The following is a 20660-nucleotide window of genomic DNA, read 5'->3' as shown; positions in this document are numbered from 1 at the left end:
ACACAGCCTGCTTAATACCTTTCCTTAAATTCCACCTCTATACTACAATATGCTTGAGGTCCATGCAAAAAAGTAGCTACCTTTTATGTAGGAAATGGATGATTAAGTCTTTGGTGTTGTAAAAGCAACTTCATTTAAACATAACCACCCCCACCACCAAAAAAAGAAGAGGAAAAAAAAAGTAAAGAAAATAATAAGGTAAAAACCCAAGACACACTTCCTACGGGAAAAAAAAAAAAAACCAGCATGTAATTTCTGGTCTTGACGGAATGCATTAAATAAGCAAACACCCCCAACAAGCAAAACAAGTACTACAATGTAAAAATATTAAAAAAAGAAAACCCTCTCACATGCATACATGAAAGCTCTCTTTTAACCACCACACCAGCCTGGGTCTGAACCACCCTACAGGCACTGGCTTGTATGAGTGGATTTCTTCTGAAACTGGGTAGCTGTCTCTACCCATCTTGGCCTGGCCTTTGGGGCTTGGAACTTAAAGGACAAAGAGCCACCACCTACTATGGCTCTTTCCCCAACCTAGGTCCCTATGTTGGACACTCCCACAACTATCTTTGCAAGGTGAATATGGAAAGAATGAGGCCTGTGAGTCATTTAGATTCTGTACTGGTGAGCAGACCCATGGTGTTTCCAGCTGCCCTCCCAGCATCACAAGGGGGTTAGGAAATAAATTTTTTTAGTATGTTCAGCATAAGAGACCCAGATGCCAGGGCAGAAGGTCTGGGCTTCAGTTTCAACTTGGCCACTAATATATCTGCCTTGAGCAAATCAGAGTCCCTCTTTGGACATCTGAACATAATAATCCTTGTCCTTAACTGGGTTGTTGTGAGAAGCTATAAGATAGTAACTTGATTAGAAATACTGTATGTGCAATATGTGTACATTATCTATGTTTTGCAAAGTAAAAACTTACCCACGCCCCTTTCATTACTTCATTTTATGATTATTTTGAAGCCACCTCACGTGTGCAGGAAGCATGTGTCTGATCCACTGTGATTCTAGAGCTGGAATTAGCCTTGAGAACTAGACAGAGTGGTACTCTCTCTTTTATATCCTTTTAGAATGGATAGCTTCACAGTCTTTCTTTAAAGCAGCCCATGAACTAACATTCTTTATGTACCAAGCTGCTTCTTACCTCCTTACCTTTGCTCCTGCTATATCTTCTGCCTGGAACACCCTTCTTCCTGACTAATCTCCACTATCAAGACTCTATTCAGGCTCTCTTGATCCTTTAGGCTTCCTAGAAATGCTTTCCTGACAGCAACACCCAAGTTCAACTACACTATCCCTAGACTCAGTACAGCTAATGGTTAAGAGCCAGCCAGCTTCACCAACTACTAAATGAGTCCTAGAGAAAGTTTCTCATCTTCTTTAAGCCTCTGTTTCTACATTGATGAAATGGGGATGAAAATAGACTCAACCTTAGAGTTGTCACGAGCATTAATATATGCCAAGCGTGTTAATGCTGAGAAAAGGCCTAGGAAAAGCACCAGCATGAGATAAGCATGTTGCTGCCGCCATTATCATTATAATTACTGGACTGTAAGCTTCTGTGGGACAGAGACCTTGCATTATCAGTCTTTCTTTTTTTTTAATGTTTTTTAATTTATTTTTGAGAGACAGAGACAGTGCGAGCAGGGGAGGGTCAGAGAGAGAGGGAGATACAGAATCCAAAGCAGGCTCCAGGCTCTGAGCTAGCTGTCAGCACAGAGCCCGACGTGGGGCTCGAACCCATGAACTGTGAGATCATGACCTGAGCCGAAGTCGGATGCTTAACCGACTGAGCCACCCAGGTGCCCCCAGTCTGTCTTAATAACACCAGGGCCTGGCCTGATATCTGAGATACAGGATACCCTGTAACTCATAACTGACTGAGCCCCTCAGCTCATCTGTGAGGTTCTCAGGAGGTGATAGATGGTCTTCTTATCCCAGCCTCAGTGTCTTTATGTTGTTCTGAGACTGTGCTGGCCTTTGTGGGATGTCTTCCATTAGTGAATTAGGGGCCTAACTCACTTCCATTCCATGATTCAGCCAATATGCGTGTCCCTTCTGTGGGTCAGGCCAAGTAGAATTATGAAAAGAACATTGGAGGGGAAGACAAAAGACATGATATCTGCCATTCACTGATGCTGAGGTGGGTTTGGGCCCCTGCAGAAAAGAGCTCACACTGGCAGTTTTCTGTGAATTCCGTTGTCCTCTCTGGTCCTTCTGTTCATCCATGTCCTTTTTCCCTGAAGCCTAAGGAGGTTGTAAAATCTTAAAACGCTGTATAAGTGAGGAAAGGCTCATTACTCCATTCCCTCAAAAGATTGCCAATCTGGTTAGAATTCTTAAGAAAAGTGCCCTCATATTGAGTCACTTATCAAACATTTGATGAGACCAACTTTGTACCAGGCCTGTCATGGAAAAGATAGCAAGACAAAGAGAGCCCAGGCACTGTCTTCACAGAGCTCACAGGGACCACAGAGTTGGAGCCATAATGAAAATAATCTATATACTTTTTTTAATATTTATTTATTTTTGAGAAGAGACAGTGTGAGCTGGGGAGACATAGAATCTGAAGCAGGTTCCAGGCTCTGAGCTGTCAGCACAGAGCCCCATGTGAAGCCCAGACCCACAAACCGTGAGATGCATGGCCTGAGCTGAAGTCAGACGCCCATCTGACTGAGCGCTCCCCAAAATAATCTATGTGCTTTTGGCCAATATGACACAAAGCGGGTGGGAATATATCAGAAGTCACTTGGGGAGTATTTTCCTTCTCAGTTGAGAACTGCATTAGGCAGAAAAGTCACCTTCGTCTGAATTAGCAGGAACTGGATCTTCAAGGCCAAAGTCAGGAGCCTCCTGAGGCCAGAGGGTGAAGCTTCTTTCCTGGCTCTGGGATCAGTTCCAGAGCAGGCCCCTTTCACCAGGAGCCTATGTGTCTGCTCTCTTCTTCCCATCCATATTCCATACAGGAGGGTCACGCAGCACAATGCCATCTCTGCCCTTGGACCAACTCCAGATCACCCACACGGACCTGAAGACAGGAAAACTGAGGACTTCTCCAGCGCTGGTGAGCCGGTATCGTGAGGCCGTTCAGCCTGATATTATCATTCTTGCAATTTCAGAAGCAAAAAGCAAATTCCTCCTTTATCTGTTCCAAGAATGACCCGAGGGCCACAGTCAGTAATTCAGTAGCTTGGGACACTACTAGGTCTTTCCAGACCCAGTTGCAGAAGTTTTCTTTCTGAGCAGCAGCTTGAATTTGAGTACTATTTTCCATCTTGCCACCCCCCACCTTTTCTCCAAAGCATTTCGTTTTGAATCAGAGTCTCATGGCAGTTCTGACTCAACCTGAGCTGGCCTAGAAAAAAGATCCAGCCCAAAGTCGGGTTTGGGGATTTGACCCTGCGGGAAGTGTTCAGGTTTCAGGTGGGCCTTTTTCAGAGCTATCTCACCTATTATCCACGCTTCAGGGAGAACACCAGTTTCAGAGGTCAGGCTCTGTCTTTTATTGCAGTGGGCTGAGAAGCGCCACCTGCCACATACCATCTCTGCAGGGCTTGGGAGACTGAAAAATAAGGAGGCTGTGAGCGTGCTGATTACTAGCTGCAGAGTGAGATTAGGGCTGCGGAGAGGTGCCAGGCTGCTGCAGGAGACAGACGTGGGGACTGGAGTCACCACACCCACTTACTGTTTTCCCAAGAATATGAGCTTCCTCGAACAAGGTGGGAGGAAGTATTTTCTAGGGGGCTTGAGTAAAGTCGTGGGAAACAAGAGTGTGGTATTTTATTTCCTGCTTTCTGGATGGCTGCCTATTATTTCCCAATTACTCTTTAGTAATAGGACTTAATATTTGTAGAGCACTTTCTCTGGGCCAAACCTTTCTAAATACTTTGCTTGGATTATCTCATTTAAGCTGTACCATAGACCTATGAGTAGGTATCTTGATTGTCCCCATTTTACAGATGAGGACACTAAATGTTCAGGATCACAGAACTAGGAAATCAGGGGAGCCAGGATGGGAGCCCAGCTAGACTAACCCTCATACCCTTAACCTTTAATGCTAGAAAGCCTGCGGGTTTGTTTTCATAACCTTCTTATGTCAGGAGGGTATTTATCAGAAAATCTAGAACTGTTCTACCTAGTATGGTAGCCACAGTACAGTAGTCATTTGCCACATGTAGGGATTGCACACTTGAAATGTGGATAGTTTAAAGAACTGCATTTTTTATTTAATTTTAGTTAATTTAAAATAGCCCATGTGGTCAATGCCTACTGTATTTGTTAGCACAGATATAGAACAGTTCCATTAACACAGTAAGTTCTGGGGTGCTTGGGTGGCTCAGCTAATTAAGCGTCTGACTCTTAATTTCAGCTCAGGTCGTGATCTTATGGTTTGTGAGTTCAAGCCCCATATTGGGCTCTGTGCTTCTTTCTCGCTCTCTCTCAAAATAAATTTAAAGAAACATTAAAACACACACACACACACACACACATACACAGAAAGTTCTGTTGGCGTGGTAGAGACTGACTCCTTAAGTAGTTCACTCTGATTTTCCACCTCAGTCCTACCCCGTGTACTTAATACCTGGGTTGCTAAGCTGTGGGCTCCATGAGAACAGGGACCTGGTCCCTTCTCTTCATTCTGTTTCCCAGTGCCAGGTGCATTTATCTCAAGAAACATTCAGTAAATGAGTGAAAAACTCCAGCCAGGCTTTGTACCAGATGCTGGAGCTACAGAGAAAAAAGTCATGGTTTCTGGCCTTGAGGGGTGTATGGATTAAGAGAAAAGCAGACCAGTAGTTTCTCTATTCTGTGATCAGGGTTGTGATAGAAGTCCAGGCGGTGATATGAGTGCAGAGCCCAAGCCACTGACCCAGCCTGAAGGACTGTGTCGGGCAGGGAGGTCTTGGGAGTGGTGGTGGGACATGCACAGCTAGAGAAGGCTTCCTGAAAGAGAGGGGTTCGGAACTAGGTATTGAAGGGGGAATAAGCACTCGCTGGGCAGAGCAGTGGGAGAAGGATGCACCTGGCGGGAGGACCCCAGTGTACCTACTGTCCTGGAGTCTTGAGAGAGCCTGACTCCTACACCAACCCCAGTGACTTGGGTGGAAGCAGTATCATTGAGTTAAGGCACACAAGCTCTGTGTTAAATCTCACACATACTTGGCCGTGTGACCAGAACATAGTAAGCATGCAATAATGGTGATGATGACAACAGTGACAATGGCAGAAGCTTCAACTGGAAAATAGGATGGGAAGAAGGATGAGCTGAGGGAGTCGGCTGCCTGATTGAGGAGTGGTCTTATTGACCATGCTGAAGAGATATTTACCCACTGTATATTTGTCTCTCTCTCTCTCTCTCTTTCTTAAAGTTTATTCATTTATTTTGAAAGAGAGGGAAAGCACAAGAAAGGGAGAGGCAGAGAGAGAGGGAGAGAGAGAATCCTAAGCAGGCTGTGTGTCATCAGAGCAGAGCCTGACATGGGGCTCGATCCCACAAACCATGAGATCATGACTTGGCCGAAACCAAGAGTTGGATGCTTAGCTGACTGAACCAGGCAGGCACCCCCATATATTTGTCTCTGTAGTCCCAATTTACGACAAGGAGCTCTCTAGCCAAGGGACAGCCACCACGCTGCCTTTGCAGGGTGATAGGTGGAGCTAATGTTTATTGAGTGGCTAACCGTGCACACAGCACACACTTGGTTCTCTTGAAAATCCAAAAGAAATTAAGTCTTGGGCCAGAATGAGTGAATGAGCTCTTAAGGAAGACAGGACTCACATATGTGGAACATTTGGAGAACTGTATGAAATGGTTTCTTATCAAGATAAGCAGAACAGGAATTTGATGGGCAGAGAATGTCCAGAAAGCTTCACAGAGCGAGTGGGACTTGAGCCAGGCTTGCAGGGTGGAAGGTACAGCTGGAGCCTGCTGCTGTCTGCCCTGAAATCTCCCATGGCTCCTGTTACCTACAGAAGAAAGTCCCCACTCTTGAATTTGGCATTCAAGATCCTTCAAAGAACTTGGTGGGACCTGGTCCTTCGTTACACACCTTCATTCTTTGTCCAGCCGGTAAATGTATACAGAGAGTCAGCTCAATGCCAGACACCATTCTAGGGACTGGGAATGCTGTGGTGAGCAAGGCCCAGATGGCTTCCAGAGACCTGCAGGCTAATGGAGGAGACAGAGAAGGCAGGCCCTCCCTTTTTATGTAACCTTATTGGGGCATCATTGAAGTACACTAAACTGCACATATTTAATGTTCGTTTATTTTTGAGAGAGAGAGAGAGAGAGCGAGACCCAGAATCCAAAGCAGGTTCCAGGCTTTGAGCTCTTAGCACAGAGCCCAACATGGGACTCAAACCCACAAGTTGTGAGATCGTGACCTGAGCCGAAGTTGGGTGCTTAACCGACTGAGCCACCCAGGCACCCCTAAACTGCACATATTTAAAGTATACAATTTGGTTGGTGTTGACGCTAGTATATACCCATAAAACTATCATCATAATCAAGATAATGAACATTTCTACAACTCCCAAAAGTTTCCTTGTGCCCTTCTGTGTTCCATTCTTTCTTCTCTCCCCATCTGCAGTAACCACTGATCTCAAAATACTTTTGATACAGTTAAGCAGGTGCTGTGGTTGGGGAAGCACAGAGGGCAGGTGTTGGGGGAACCCAGGTAAACCCCTAACCTAGTCAGGGTTGGGAGTTGGGGGGACAAGGTCAGAGCTGGGCTCAGAAGGATAAGCAGGGAGACCAGGATGGCACATGGATGCTGTAGGTCATTCAGTAGGTCAGCGGTATAAACTTTGCTTCAAATCCTGCCTCAGTTGCCTCCTTAGCCCTGTGACCTTAACAAAATTCCTGAACCTTACTGATTCTTTGTTCCTCCTCCGTAAAATGGGGAGAATACTATCTCCCTTTTAAGTAGTTTTAGATAAAAAAGAACTAGGCTGTTGGACATACCTACTCAGCAGCCCAGGATTGGGCAGGTCCTTGTTAGGTGGTGGCTTTTTTTTTTTAATGTAAGCTTTTTTTAAAAAATTAATTTATTTTGAGAGGGAGAGGGACTATATATGTGTGCAAGTCTGGGAAGGCGAGAGAGAGAGAATACCAGGTGGGTTCCACACTGCCAATACAGAGCCTGATGTAGGACTCAGACTCACAAACCGAGATGATGACCTGAGCTAAAGTCAGACGCTTAACCATCTGAGCCACCCAGGTGGCTCAAGTGGTGGCTTTTATTAGCACCATTTCAGTGTTCTCTTCCTCCAAATCTATTTCCCACCACCCAGTGCATTCTAGGTCCCTTTTATTTCATGGCCCATTTTTATCCCTTCACAAAATACCATTTCTTCCATCTAAGAATCCTTCTTAGTTTCCAAGGCCCAGCTTAGATGCTGCCTGCTCTGGGAAATTGTCCCTTGTCCCCCAGGTGCGGATAATCACCTTTTGCACTCCCCCGGTCCCTTCGCCAGGTTTGAGCTGTCACTTCCTCTGTTTTGTGCTCACGTGATAGCTTAGATGTGCATCTGTCCCTCTGGAGCATAGGCTCTGTGAGCACGCGGATATTTTCTTCATGTGCATGAACATGCACATGGCACACAGCAGTGTGCCAGTGAATGTTTGTAGGATTGCAAGGAAGGTAGAATTTCAGGGTGTGTGTATGCGCACACATCTGTCAGAGGAGTAGGGGTCAATGAGTAGCCCTGCCTAGGAAGTGACCTAAGAAAGGAGATGTCAACAGATAGAGTGAAAGAGTCTAGAAATCAAGGAGATAAATTTAGGTCCTAGAGAGTAGTTTTGAACTTGTTTCAGTCAGCAGGATTCCCTTTTTCAAAAAATTTGTACCTGGAAGCCCACTGTATAAATCTTGATTTCTTTTCCTTTTTTCTGTTTAAGTTTTTATTTATCTTGAGAGAGAGAGAGAGAGAGAGAAAATGAGCAGGAGAGAGCAGAGTGAGAGGGAGACAGAAGATCCAAAACAGGCTCTGTGTTGACAGCAGAGAGCCCAATGCAAGGCTCCAGCTCACCAATCCATGAGCTGTGAGATGATGACGTGAGCCAAAGTTGGACACTTAACTGACTGAGTCACTCAGGCGTCCCTTATATTCTGATTTCAAAGAGAGGGGTTCTGAAGACCCACCTCATAGCTGGTCCCCAAGGAATCCTTGTGTGACTCAAAGACTCCATAGTTTAAAGACTTGCATCAGGCAGTAAGTAGGGAGGCATAGGGGGTTCTTGAGAAAACTGACCAATCAGTCATGATCTTCCCGTCCCCCTGGACTGACAGACCTGGAAGTGGGTGGATTATGATTGATAACCGCTGAGATGTTGCCCGGCCTTCCTCCTATTACCACTTCCCCTGGAGAAAGCAGCCCTTATGTAGTCAGAGGAGAAAACTGAGCTCATCTCTTCTTTAAGGTGAACAAAATAAGGTTTGTTCATGACAAGGTAAGGGTTGGAAGAAAGAACTTGTGATTCTAAGCTGAGACCTGCCGTTTCTGAATTAGCATCTTTAAAAGAAAAAAAAATTCCTGAGGTTTTTTTTCTCTAATTCTAAGAAGGATGCAGCATGATACATACAGTATGATACTGTTTATGTAAGAAAGATGAAAACAGATCTGAAATACCTTCTAGGGGTATATTTTCCCTTAAAAGCCTAGAAAAGGTCTGCAGGGACACTTACCAGATGGGAGGATCTGGGGACGGGGAGTATAGTCCCAGGAGACCCCCCCTCTCCGTAGGGTTGTAAGTTTTGAAAGAAAAGATGTGTAGGTCTCCCTCGTGTAATTACGCAGTAACTTAAAAAGTAATACATGTATAAAGTTTTTAAATTAGAAAATATATTCAAGCCCTAATTACCCCCCACCAAAGGTAATCACTATTAGCTTTGGGATGTTACTCTCTCCCTGCCCTCCGCCAGTTTTTTAACCTGTGTTAAATATATTTACTTCTTTAAAAATCCCCAAACTGGTTATATTAAATAGGTGTATATCGTGCTTTCCCTTGACCTTTCCCCATGTCATTAAATATCCTTCAAAACACGTGGTTTTGAATGCCTGCCTAGTGTTCCCTGGATGCAACCAAGCCCCCTTTGTTAGAGACACTTGGTTCTTTATGCTTAAAAACTCCTTGGAGGGTCACCGGTTGGAACAGCCAAGTGTTGTCATTGCTGTGGGTTGGCAAATGGGCCCTCGCTGACTAACCTCTGCCACGTTAACACGTGGTTTTTGGATCCGTAGCACCCCGAGCAGAAGGCAGACCGGTATTTTGTGTTATACAAACCGCCCCCTAAAGACAACATTCCCGCCCTAGTGGAGGAGTACCTGGAACGCGCCACCTTCGTAGCCAATGACCTCGACTGGCTCCTGGCCTTGCCTCACGATAAATTCTGGTGCCAGGTAACATTCTATCAAAATTAACACTAAGACAAAGCACATGACATGCCGTTGGTTGGTTGCTGTTGTTGTTTTTCTCCCCCTAGGAGATGCTTTTCTCTCTACTTCTTACACTGGATCCTTAACAGCAAATTGTGGTTTGGATTGTTCTGTCTTGTATCACAATCTTAATGATGTTTACACAACGCCTTCCAACATGTCATTTTTAGAAACTTGTGTTTAGCCCTCGGCTCATTCATACCTCCTTAGTCCCATGGGGTTGGAGTGTTTGCCTTAGGCCAAGGCTGGTAGGCCACGAGCCCCTGCACAGTCCACTCACAAGCCCTTGGGCCTCAGTGACAAATCCTTGCTCTGCTCTGTTGTCTGGCATAGGTTGTCTTCGATGAAACTCTGCAGAAGTGCCTGGACTCCTATCTGCGCTATGTGCCCCGAAAGTTCGATGAGTGGGTGGCTCCGGCCCCTGAGGTTGTTGACATGCAGAAACGGCTCCATCGAAGTGTCTTCCTCACTTTCCTGCGCATGTCTACTCATAAGGAATCCAAAGTAAGCCCCTGATCCTGCCACAGGGCGCCACCCGACACTGAGCACCTCTGTGCCCAACTCTCCCGCCCAAACCAAAACCAGGAGTTAGATGCTTAACTCAACTGAGCCACCTAGGTGCCCCTAAGCTTATTTATTTTTGAGAAAGAGAGTATGAGTAGGGGCGGGGCAGAGAGAGAGACAGAGGATTCGAAGCAGGTTCTGTGCTGACAGCAGACAGCCCAATGTGGGGCTCGAACTCACCAGCCACAAGATCATGACCTGAGTCGAAGTCGGATGCTTAATGGACTGCGCCACTCAGGTGCCCAAGGAACTTGTATGTACTTTTTAAAAATGTTTTCTTTTATTCCCCCAATTTGAAAAATAATGCTGTCTCTAAACAACTCAAGCATTACAGAAATATTTTGTAGGTAAAGTCACCCACAAAATCCCTTTCCCTGAAAATAACCACCGTTAAGGTGCATATTCTTTCAGGGAATTTTTTTGCCTTTCGGCGTGTGCGTGTGTGGGCACGCGTGCATATACACACATTTGTTTTTACAATAGGATCTTGCCTTTATTTATTTTGTAGTATAGAAATTTTCAAATACATGTAAAAATGTAATGAATCCTAATACCCATCACCAGCTTCAACAATTATCAATATTTTGCCAATCTTATTTTCTTTCTTCCCCTGAATTTTCTTTTTTTCTTTTTTTCTTTTTCTGGAGTATTTTAAAACAATTCCAAACATCATGGTAATCTACCTGTAAATATTTTATTTTTATTTTAAAGTAAGTTCTGTACCCAATGTGGGGCTTAAACTCATTACCCCAGGATCAAGAGTCCCATGCCCTACCAGCTGAGCCAACCAGGTGTCACAGCCCATAAATATTTTAGGATGAATGCCCAACCAACTTTGTATAGCGTATTTTTGCTTCTTCTTACATTAAAATGAAGAATAGCTATTACTCTAGGTCAATATATGAGGCCCAGACATGTCCTCAGTATGGACAGACCTTCATTTATTAGCCAGTCCCCTGTTGCTTCTTGTGAGTTTGCTATTATTGCACAAAGGCATGCTTTCGGAAAGTCTCTCATCCTGTCTCTCTGCACTCTTCCTTAGGAACACTTCATTTCCCCCTCTGCATTTGGAGAAATCCTCTACAATAACTTCCTGTTTGACATCCCAAAGATCCTGGACCTCTGCGTGCTCTTTGGAAAAGGCAACTCGCCTTTGCTCCAGAAGATGATAGGTACGTAAGGCACAGGGCCTGGAGGGCTGCACAGTGATGGCCCCCACATGCCAAACTAGACATTCCAAACGTGGTACCTAGATGAGCACAGGGGGATTCAGAGCTGCAGTGGCGGGTGGGGCTTGGGTCTGACCTTGCAGATATGTGCATCAACTCTGAAAGATGCAACTAGGTAGCCATGGGGGAGTGGATACAATACTGTATCACACAGTCCCTCAAGGAACATGCCAACAGTTGAAGTAGTGAGGAAGTTTGCTTTGGTGGTGAGAGTAGGAACAGCAGTGATTGCTAACCTCTGTGCTCACTGGCGGCCTGGCACTCTGCTGAGTGCTCCTCCACTGTGATCTTAATGGATCCTCACGGCAGCCCTGAGATGTGACACTGTAATCACCACTATTTACAGACAAGGAAATGGACGTTAAAATAAGGGACTTGCCTGAGAGGCCATGACTAATAAGTGGTCAAGCTGGGATTTATGTCATATAGACCTGACTCTTGAGTGCTTGTCTTCATTCCTCCCTGCCTCAAGGATAATGGGGTTGCCCCCAAAATATTATCGTTTGTATTGTTGCTAAGAATAGATGGAGACAGAGTTCAGAGAGGACTCTTTTGGGTTGAGAAAGGAATAACTTCAGCAGTTGGATCCCATCAAGAGGCAGTGGGCCAGGGGTACCCGGGTGGCTTAGTCAGTTGAGTGTCTGACTTTGTTTTTTGGGGTTTTTTTATTAAAAATTTTTTTAATGTTTTATTTTATTTTTGAGAGAGAGAGAGAGACAGTGTGAGCAGGGGAGGGTTAGAGAGAGAAGGAGACACAGAATCCGAAGATAGTTTCCAGGCTCTGAGCTAGCTGTCAGCACAGAGCCCGACACAGGGCTCGAACCCACGAACTATGAGATCATGACCTGAGCCAAAGTTGGACACTTAACTGGCTGAGCTATGCAGGCACTCCAAGTCCGACTTCGGCTAAAGTTATGAACTCGTTTGTGGTTTGTGAGTTTAAGCCCCACATTGGGCTGGCTGCTGACAGCACAGAGCCCACTTTGGATCTTCTTTCCCTCCTCTGCTTGTGTGCACGTGTGCTTTCTCTCTCTCAAATATAAGTAAACATTAAAAAGAAGAAGGAGGAGGAGTGGGCTGGAAGGTTCCATTAGAGATTGGAACTTGGTTAGGATGTGACAGAGGGAACAATGCCTCACTGGATTTCTCTTTGATTTATTTTTGATGATGTCACAGAGCCCAATGTGGGGCTGGATCTCATGAACCATGAGATCATGACCTGAGCTGAAACCCCAAGAGTCAGGCGCTTAATGGACTGATCCACCCAAAAGCTCCAGCTGGTAGATTCCTCTTTGACCCGCAGCTGATGGCATTAGGCCGGCCGCAAAGAGGTGCTCAGCCAGGACACCACTGTCAGCCCTCCTCACCCTGAGATTATAGGATATAGTCTTCTAAATGCCCAATTACAAAGCTAAATTATCCCTTGAAATGGCTTGCTTTTTTTCCTTCCTACTAATAATAAAGGTAATAATAAAGAGAATATATATTAATATAGAAAGTTTGGGGAGAATATAAAATGTAAAAAAGAAAAACAGTTACCGAATTTGTGCACCCAGAGACAATCATTTGCTGATTACTTCCTTCCAGTCTTCTCTGTGTATTTTTCAGAACCATATCAGAGCATAATATATATGAAATTCCACATCCAGCCTTTTCATTGGAACAGCCTCTGATTTCCCGTTCAAATCTAATTATTCCCCGATCATTGGTTCATTTCTCTGACTTTCCCAGAAAAAAAGACTCTTGATAATGTTACTGTGGACTGAGGGCATGGGGTGAGTGAGCAAAAACAGGCATGATTAGTTAGAGCAACAGTTATTAGGCCAGTCTGTTTAGAGCAGAGCATGCCAGGAGGGCAGCAGCGGGAGATGGGGAGGGGGAGCTGGGGCCGGTTTCGGAGAGGGCTCCGTGCCAGCCTTTAGCTCTTGGGGAAAAGTATCACATGGTGGCTCAGAAAGCAAGCTCTGCCCAATTCACATCCCAGCTCTGTTCCTGGCTGTGCCACTTTGTCCAAGTCAGTCAGCCTCTCTCAGCCTCAGTCTTCTCATCTGAAGAATGGGAAGACTAATGATACACCTACCTCATAGGATGGTTGTGAGGACTGGCATGGTGCCTGGCTCATGATAAGTGCCTGCTGACTGTGAGCTCTTAGTGTCATGAGGCCATGGGAACTGCGAGGAGGAGCTGTCTGGTGTCAGGGTTTATTTGGCAGTGTGCCAGTGGGGAGGGGCGTGACAGGAGGCTGAGGAGGGCACCGGTGCTTCAGTGTGGGTTTGAAGGTGAGAGCCTGGTTTGGCTGCTGGGGCAGAAGAAGACATCCCAGAGACAGAATAAAGCAGTGCTTAGGGAGGTCAGCTGCAGGGAAAAGTCTGAACAATTCTGGAGAAAACTAGTATCGAGTACAGGGAAAGGGCCTTTGGGCAGGATGGGGGGTAGAGTGGGTTGTGAGTGTAGGCATAAAGATCTGTGGGGCATGAGATACTGGGGGAGGGGACTTCAGGCCGCATTTCCAGGTGGGTAAGGTGGAGTGAGAAAGCCCTAAACTTTTGAGTCACTGACTTTGAGAATCAGATGAATCTTGTCCCCAGAAAAACATACCGCCTTCCAGATTTTGAGTGTTTTAGAATGTTTTTAGCCCCAGATTGAGAACCCTTAATTGGCTTATTTAGGAGAGCTCTTTCTTCAGCTCTTAGAGGGTGGTTAATGGAAAAGAGGACAAGAAAGGCATCCGGAGTCCCTTCATTGTGTGTGTGCTGGGGTGTGTGCCTTGAGGGGGATATGGAGGAAGGGCCTGCAGACACTCACACACACGCATATGCATGCTTGCACTCATGCATGCACACACACAGCAGCTCTCTTTCCAACCCAAAGAGGCGGCCTCCACTTTCCTTACCACAGAAGCTCTTGAGCAAAGCATATCAGCTATAGTAAGAGGGTTGACAAGGGAGAAAAGGAAGGAACAAGAGAACTGCCTGATTTTCCTTTGGGCAGAAGCACAGTCCTTCTCTGGCATCCCCAGCCCCCTGTACACACACCCAGATTTTTTCTTTAACTTCAAGGTTGATATTGTGAATCAGTAAGTGTAATTTTGGAAGCATGGCCTTTCAGTTAGACTCTTAGAACCTCTTTGCAAAAGCAGGAGTACATCAGGCCTTGGCTCCACCAAGAACTGCACTGATCTCTCTGGGAATACCTTCCATTCACCCTGGGTTTCTTTTCTTTCTTTCTTTCCTTTTAAAACATTTTTTTAATGTTTATTTATTTTTGAGAGGAGGGGGAGGGGCAGAGAGAGCAAGACACAGAATTTGAAGTGGGTTCCAGGCTCTGGGCTGTTAACACAGAGCCCGATGTGAGGCTCAAACTCATGAACTGTGAGATCATGCCCTGAGTGAGCCAAAGTCAGACACTTAATCAACTGAACAGTCCAGGCACCCCTCTTTCTTTCTTTTTTAGTTTGTTTATTGTGAGAGGGAAGGAAGGAGAGAGAAATTGGGCCCATGCATGCACAGAGGGAAGGGAGGGGCAGGGAGGAAGGAAGAGAGAGAATCCAAGGAAGGCTCCACACTCAGCGTGTAGCCCAATGCAGGACTCGAACTCATGAACCCTGAGATCATGACCTGAGCCAGAATCCAGAGTCAGATGCTTAACCAACTGAACCACCCAGGCGCCCCCCTTTACTTTTACCCCTCTGGGTTTCTGAACCGCTTTAGCCTGAGAAGGTTGTCCCTTACTTCTTAACAGTTTCTTTGTGAAATTCAAAGTCAGATCCTCACTGTCACTGGATCAGATAGAGGAGAGGAAAGGGTCAGTTGTGAAATGTGATCTATTTTGATGCTTGTAAAACGTCCCTGTTATTCAAGCTTAAGCACTGGAAGGATTATAAGAGGGCGCCTTACCCCATGCCAGGTGGTCAGGGTGTGGTGGGGTTCACCGGGTGGTATGGGGTGAAGGCGGAGACCTGCTCCTAATGCCTGGGTCAGGAGGTACTGCCTGGAGAAGGTGACACCTGCCTTAGAGTGGACTGAGCTCAGGGAGGTCACTCCAGGTGGAGGGAGAGGATGGGGCTTGTTCTCTGAGGTTAAAGATTTGCGAGAGATGAATGCAAGGCAGGAAATAGAGAGAGGGTGGCTGGAGATGCCGCTGAGGCCAGATGTCACATGGCCCTTAGTGCTGTGGTCAGGAGTTCTGACTTGACCTTGAGGATACCATTGGATGGGAGGGTTTTGTGAGAAAGAACAGAGCTTGGTGGGGAGACAGCTCAGTCCCTCCCTGCTGTCAAAATTAGGATGCGGACACAGATGGTCAGGGAGTCCCTTTCCAGGTTGAGGGGTCAGCCCCCATCTGGAGGCGGGGTATACTGAGCAAGCTCGTGCTGCTAAAACACTGCTTTCTGAAACCAAGCAGTGAAGTTGCGTCCAAGAAAGTGTTTACAGAAAGTCCGGCTACATAGTGACTTGCTTACTCACTCAGCCCCATCTGGCCTTTGATCTCCGTGATTTTTCAAATCCTCCGGGATGGGGCAAGGGCTGCAGGGTTTTCATTAAGGAAACCAAGGACATACCTGCCCAAAGACAAAGGACTCATAAAATGAGCACACCCTGACAGTCAGCCAGCCTTAGACTTTAGGATCACGGTGGGTTGAAGAATCCTGGCCTCTTCTTAAGGGAGTTGGCATTTTGCATCATCATGCCTCCTAGCTTGCTGTGATTTTTCCTCCTTCCCTTGCCATTTGGGCAGCCGGAACACTTGGTTACTGTTCCAGTTACCATATGCTCTAACCTACGCACTCACAGCAGCCGTGCTTGGAGGTAGTAAACATTCGGAAAGGAGCTTTGTTTTTTAAGAACAACTGCAAGTGTGTGGTAAACTTAGTTCGAGATCTTTCTCACGCCTGTCACCATGGAGGAGGATGGATTGATATGGCTGGCATATTCAAAAGCAGAGGGTAAGAGAATTTTCAGACAAATTTCTCCTTAGAGTCCCCTCAGATTATTAGAGGTGTGGCTTGGCAGGAATCTTGGATTATAGCATCCAGGTTTCTTGAGCAAAGAGATCATATCTTGGGGCACCTGGGTGGCTCAGTCGGTTGAGCGACCAGCTTCGGCTCAGGTCATGATCTCACAGTTCGTGGGTTCGAGCCCCGCGTCGGGCTCTGTGCTGACAGCTGGCTCGGAGCCTGGAGCTTGCTTCGGATTCTGTGTCTCCCTCTCTCTCTGACCCTCCCCTGCTCACGCTGTCTCTCTCTGTCTCTCAAAAATAAATAAAAGACATTAAAAAATATTAAAAAAAAAAGAGAGATCATATCTTCTAATTTTCCTGGATGACTAACCCCCATTCCCGAAGCCAATGCTGTCATACAAGGCACAGTGCCCAAATGTGATCACTCCCTGTGGACATCAGGGTGAGCTGGTTTGACCAGGGCAGGCCTTTTATGTAATTCAATAGGCAGAGGTGCTTAAAAGGTTAAATTGTACTGAGTAAAGTCCCTCCCTCATGCTGGGGAAGTTTCTAGGCTGGGCCAAAGCTCTGTGCCAGCAGGGCCTGGGGCCAGGACTGCTCTAGTGCAGACAGGCTTAGGAAAAGGGAGAAAGGTCACAGAATATACTGTCAACCATTTATAATGAGTCCTCTCCTCCCCTGCTGTCTTTTCCCAATTCCTACTTTTCTCTTCCCTTTTCAGGAAACATCTTTACCCAGCAGCCAAGTTACTATAGTGACCTGGATGAAACCATGCCCACCATCCTTCAGGTACCAGCTCTCAGCCCTGTCCAGATCCCTTCTCCAACCTGGTGGTGCCCCTGGACTGCCCTGGAAGAGCCCAAGAGTAATGCTTCCTACCTCTCTCCAGCCCCATCTCCAGTCTCTGTATCCTGCCCCTCAGCACACCCTTTCAAATTTGCCCTTTTCCCAGCTTGAACAGAACTGAAATCTAAGGGCTGTCTAGCACTCATACAAAAAGAGCTCGGCTCTAATTGTGTGCTGTTCGCCAACAGCCGTAAGCCTCTAAGGATACCCTTCTCAGATACCTGCGTTTCTCAAATAAGAGCTTTAAAGTTCTATAAAATTGTTTTATAAAATAATGTTCATTGTAGAAAATTTGTAAATTATGAAAAAAAAAAGCCCCGAAAGAGGAAAATTAACCCATAATTCCACTACCAAGAGATTCCACTATTCATGATAACTTTCAGGGTAGGTAGGTGCTAGCATACTTAAGACGGTACAGTGAGGTAAAGACTTACATGTTTTTATGGTGGACTCTGTTTTCTCCTCACCGTTGATTTGCCTTTGATTCACTATAGTTTCCATAAATTACCATCTTTCGAGAATCCAAAACATATAAAATATTTGCTAAATATATATATATATGCATATATATATTTTTTTTTCTGAATGTGTATCTTAAATATTTATTACCATACATTTGCCCAGGGTATCCATTCAGGTACTATCTGCAGGATTCTGGGGGCTTTCCATACATTTTGCTTTTTTAATCCTCACCACAATCCTGTAAGAAGAATAACCCCCATTTTATTTTCCACTCTGCCCTGCACCCTGTCATTGTCTCTGGTTTCATGGGAACACTAGCATATATTCCAGAAATTCTAAGGGGGTTTTCAGATCACCCATCCCAGACTGCAGGTCGGGGGTCCTAGCTGTTAGCTTGACAGGATGTGGGAGAGCCTCTTCTTGTGTTCCACAGGTTTTTAGCAATATCCTCCAGCACTGTGGTTTGCAAGGGGACGGGGCCAGCGCCACACCCCAGAAGCTCGAGGAGAGGGGACGGTTGACGCCCAGTGACATGCCTCTCCTGGTGAGTTTACCCTTCAGCCCAGCCTCTTTTTGTCTAGCAGGGGACCCAGCAGCTTCTTCTCTTGCTGGTGACCCTTTTTATACAACTCCATAAGCAGTTTTTCCCATCACACAGGTTTAGACCATTTCAGCAGGCTTTTATTTTTCTTTGGGAGCTTCTTTATGGAGTAGTAGAAAGAAGAGGGAACTAGAATTCAGAGGATGGGGGTTTCATCTTCACTTAGTTCAGCGCAATGAACTCATTCATGTTATTCATTGAGCCCTGTATTCATTCAGCGAATTTATACTGAGGAACCCCCAGCACGTGCGGAGCCTTCAGGATAAAACAGTAGGCAAAAGCAGACATGGCGCCTGCTCTCATAGAGCTTACAGTCTGAGACAGGCATAGATACTTAAGGAGCCTAGGCCTTGTGCTAAAAGCACAGGAGAGAGAGCAGGAAAGAGGCAGCTGTGAGCTACCCTCCTGGAGCTTCCAGTCTCGGGAGGAACTAGGCATTAAACACATGTTTCATAAAGATGCACACCGAATACTGTGGGAGCAAGTCATTTTTCCTCTCTGAATCCGTTTCCTTCTCTATAAAACAGAGATGCTAACAACTGCTCAGCCTCCTTTTTAATGTTGTCAAGAGACTCAGGGACGTGTATGAGAAGGCACTCCATGTTCTGGCCTCTTCAAAATGTACGAAGGGTATGGGCTTGCTCTTGCTGTCCTCAGTGGAATGTGTTCTCTGTGTGGGACCACGGGCGTTATCTTCAGGTTCAGGGGTGATTCTCCTTCGGCTCAGAGAACCATATTATCCTAGATGTAGAAGTAACTCCAGAGCTCATTGGGTCAGTGCCCTTTGGAGCTAAGGTAGCAAGACCTAAGTAGGGAGATTGAGTAACTCGTACAGACGGTGCTCCCAGGCTTTGCGCAAACATCCAGTTTCTCTTCCTCCACAAGGTATCCCCTGTTGGCTCCCTCTGGCTTATGTCAACTTTGTCTCAGACCCATTTCAGAACTGTGTGTGGGGGCGGAGGAAAATAATGCAGTGTTTTCTCTTGGCAACAGGAATTAAAAGACATTGTTCTCTACCTTTGTGATACCTGCACTACGCTCTGGGCCTTTCTGGATATCTTCCCTTTGGCTTGCCAAACCTTCCAGAAACATGACTTCTGTTACAGGTACAGATGGCTGAAGTAGAGGTTCTAGTTGACATCCTCAGTCAGCAGACGTTTACTGGGTACTTAGAATGTGCCAGGCCCTCTTGCAGCCTGGGCGTGCAGCAGTGAGGACAACAGAGGAGGCTCCTGCTTGTGTGAAGCCTGCATTTTATTTCTTTAGTTAGTTAGTCAGTTAGTTAGTTTTTTAACTTTTATTTTTATTATTTTTTTAATGTTATTTATTTTTGAGAGAGAGAAAGATAAAGAGCATGAGCAGGGCAGGGGCAGAGAGAGAGGCACAGAATCTGAAGCAGCCTCCAGGCTCCCAGCTATCAGTACAGAGCCTGATGCAGGGCTCAAACCCATGAACTGTGAGATCATGACCTGAATCGAAATCAAGATTTGGACACTCAACTGACTGAGCCACCCAGGCGCCCTGAGCCTGCATTTAGAAGTATTCCCATTTTTGGCTAGGAACTAGGTAGGGGAGGGAATAAAAAAACCCACCAACCAAGAACAGGGCAGTTTTAGTTCAGTTCTGTTGTTTCAAAGCCCCTGTCGTGGACAAGCACAAGGGAGGAGCAGACAAGAAGAAGTGGTCTGAGAACTTCAGCATCTAGTCTAGAGCACGCACAAAGAAACGGGCAGATTTGCTCACAGCCGTTGTGGCCATATTATGAAGTGCTCTGGGAACACAGAGGGAGGCAAAATTCCATCTGGTGAAATAAGAGATTTCAAGATGGCTCTTAAGCAAGATCTGGAAAAATGAACAGGAACCTTCCAGACAGAGTAAGATTACATTGGCAGGAAGGGCATTCCAGGCAGGCAGAGTGCAGGTGGGAAGGCCCAGAGTGTGTCCAGGGAGAGCGGGGAAGTGGAGTGGCATGAAGCAGGGCCTGAGGCAGCCGGAAAAAGAGCAGGTAATACGAGAGTCTCCAGAGAGGTTGGTAGAAGTTAGATTGTGAGGCGCCTTGAACTTGCTGGCCAGGAGTGGGGCCTTAATTCTGTAGGCATTAGGGAGCCCCTAGAAGCTTTTATCCAAAAGAGTTCTAGAAAGATCCTGCCAGGATGAAGAACGTTGTAGAGGAGGATATGAGTAAAGAAAGATATGGGGGGAGACCTTCCTTGCCCACTTAGCACCACAAGCAACTATGTGTTCCTTGTATGGTGAGAAAGGGGTGCACAGGTCTAGGCCAATAACCTGCATGTTGCCTAGCAACAGTAGGGACTGGCTTGTTCTCCGTGGCCTCTGGCTGTTTGTTGCTTTCCCCACCGTTCGCAGGAGCCTCTGGGAGCTGCCCAACTCTGTCCACTCACCAGGCGGTCCATTCAGTCATGTACTTGCCCATTCAACAAAACATTTATCTAGTGCTGACATGTGCCAGAGATAGCAGCTGGTGCTCTGACCCCTCCTGGGTCTCCTCAGTGAGTATCAGATAAGGACTGATCAGCCTCCCAGAAGATGTT

The 20660-nt window shown here is 46.1% G+C and overlaps 1 protein-coding gene across 2 annotated transcripts in view; it reads left to right on the top strand.

The window, feature by feature from the left end:
• Positions 1-20660, top strand: part of ASCC2 (activating signal cointegrator 1 complex subunit 2) — a 40812-nt gene that overhangs the window by 2411 nt on the left and 17741 nt on the right. Inside the window, exons 2-8 of one of the 2 annotated variants that reach the window (XM_029921333.1) lie at positions 2976-3073; positions 9253-9411; positions 9781-9951; positions 11054-11183; positions 16921-16988; positions 17941-18051; positions 19102-19214. In XM_029921333.1, coding sequence (XP_029777193.1) covers positions 2993-3073; positions 9253-9411; positions 9781-9951; positions 11054-11183; positions 16921-16988; positions 17941-18051; positions 19102-19214 — 833 coding nt within the window. In that variant the 5' untranslated portion in view covers positions 2976-2992. The remainder of the gene's footprint in view (positions 1-2975; positions 3074-9252; positions 9412-9780; positions 9952-11053; positions 11184-16920; positions 16989-17940; positions 18052-19101; positions 19215-20660) is intronic. The other variant, XM_029921334.1, reaches the window with a different exon arrangement.

Source organism: Suricata suricatta, chromosome 14 (genome assembly GCF_006229205.1).
Source record: "Suricata suricatta isolate VVHF042 chromosome 14, meerkat_22Aug2017_6uvM2_HiC, whole genome shotgun sequence".
NCBI classification, from domain to species: domain Eukaryota; kingdom Metazoa; phylum Chordata; class Mammalia; order Carnivora; family Herpestidae; genus Suricata; species Suricata suricatta.
The sequence above is the reverse complement of the archived record's forward strand: the minus strand, read 5'-3'. Positions and strand labels throughout refer to the sequence as shown.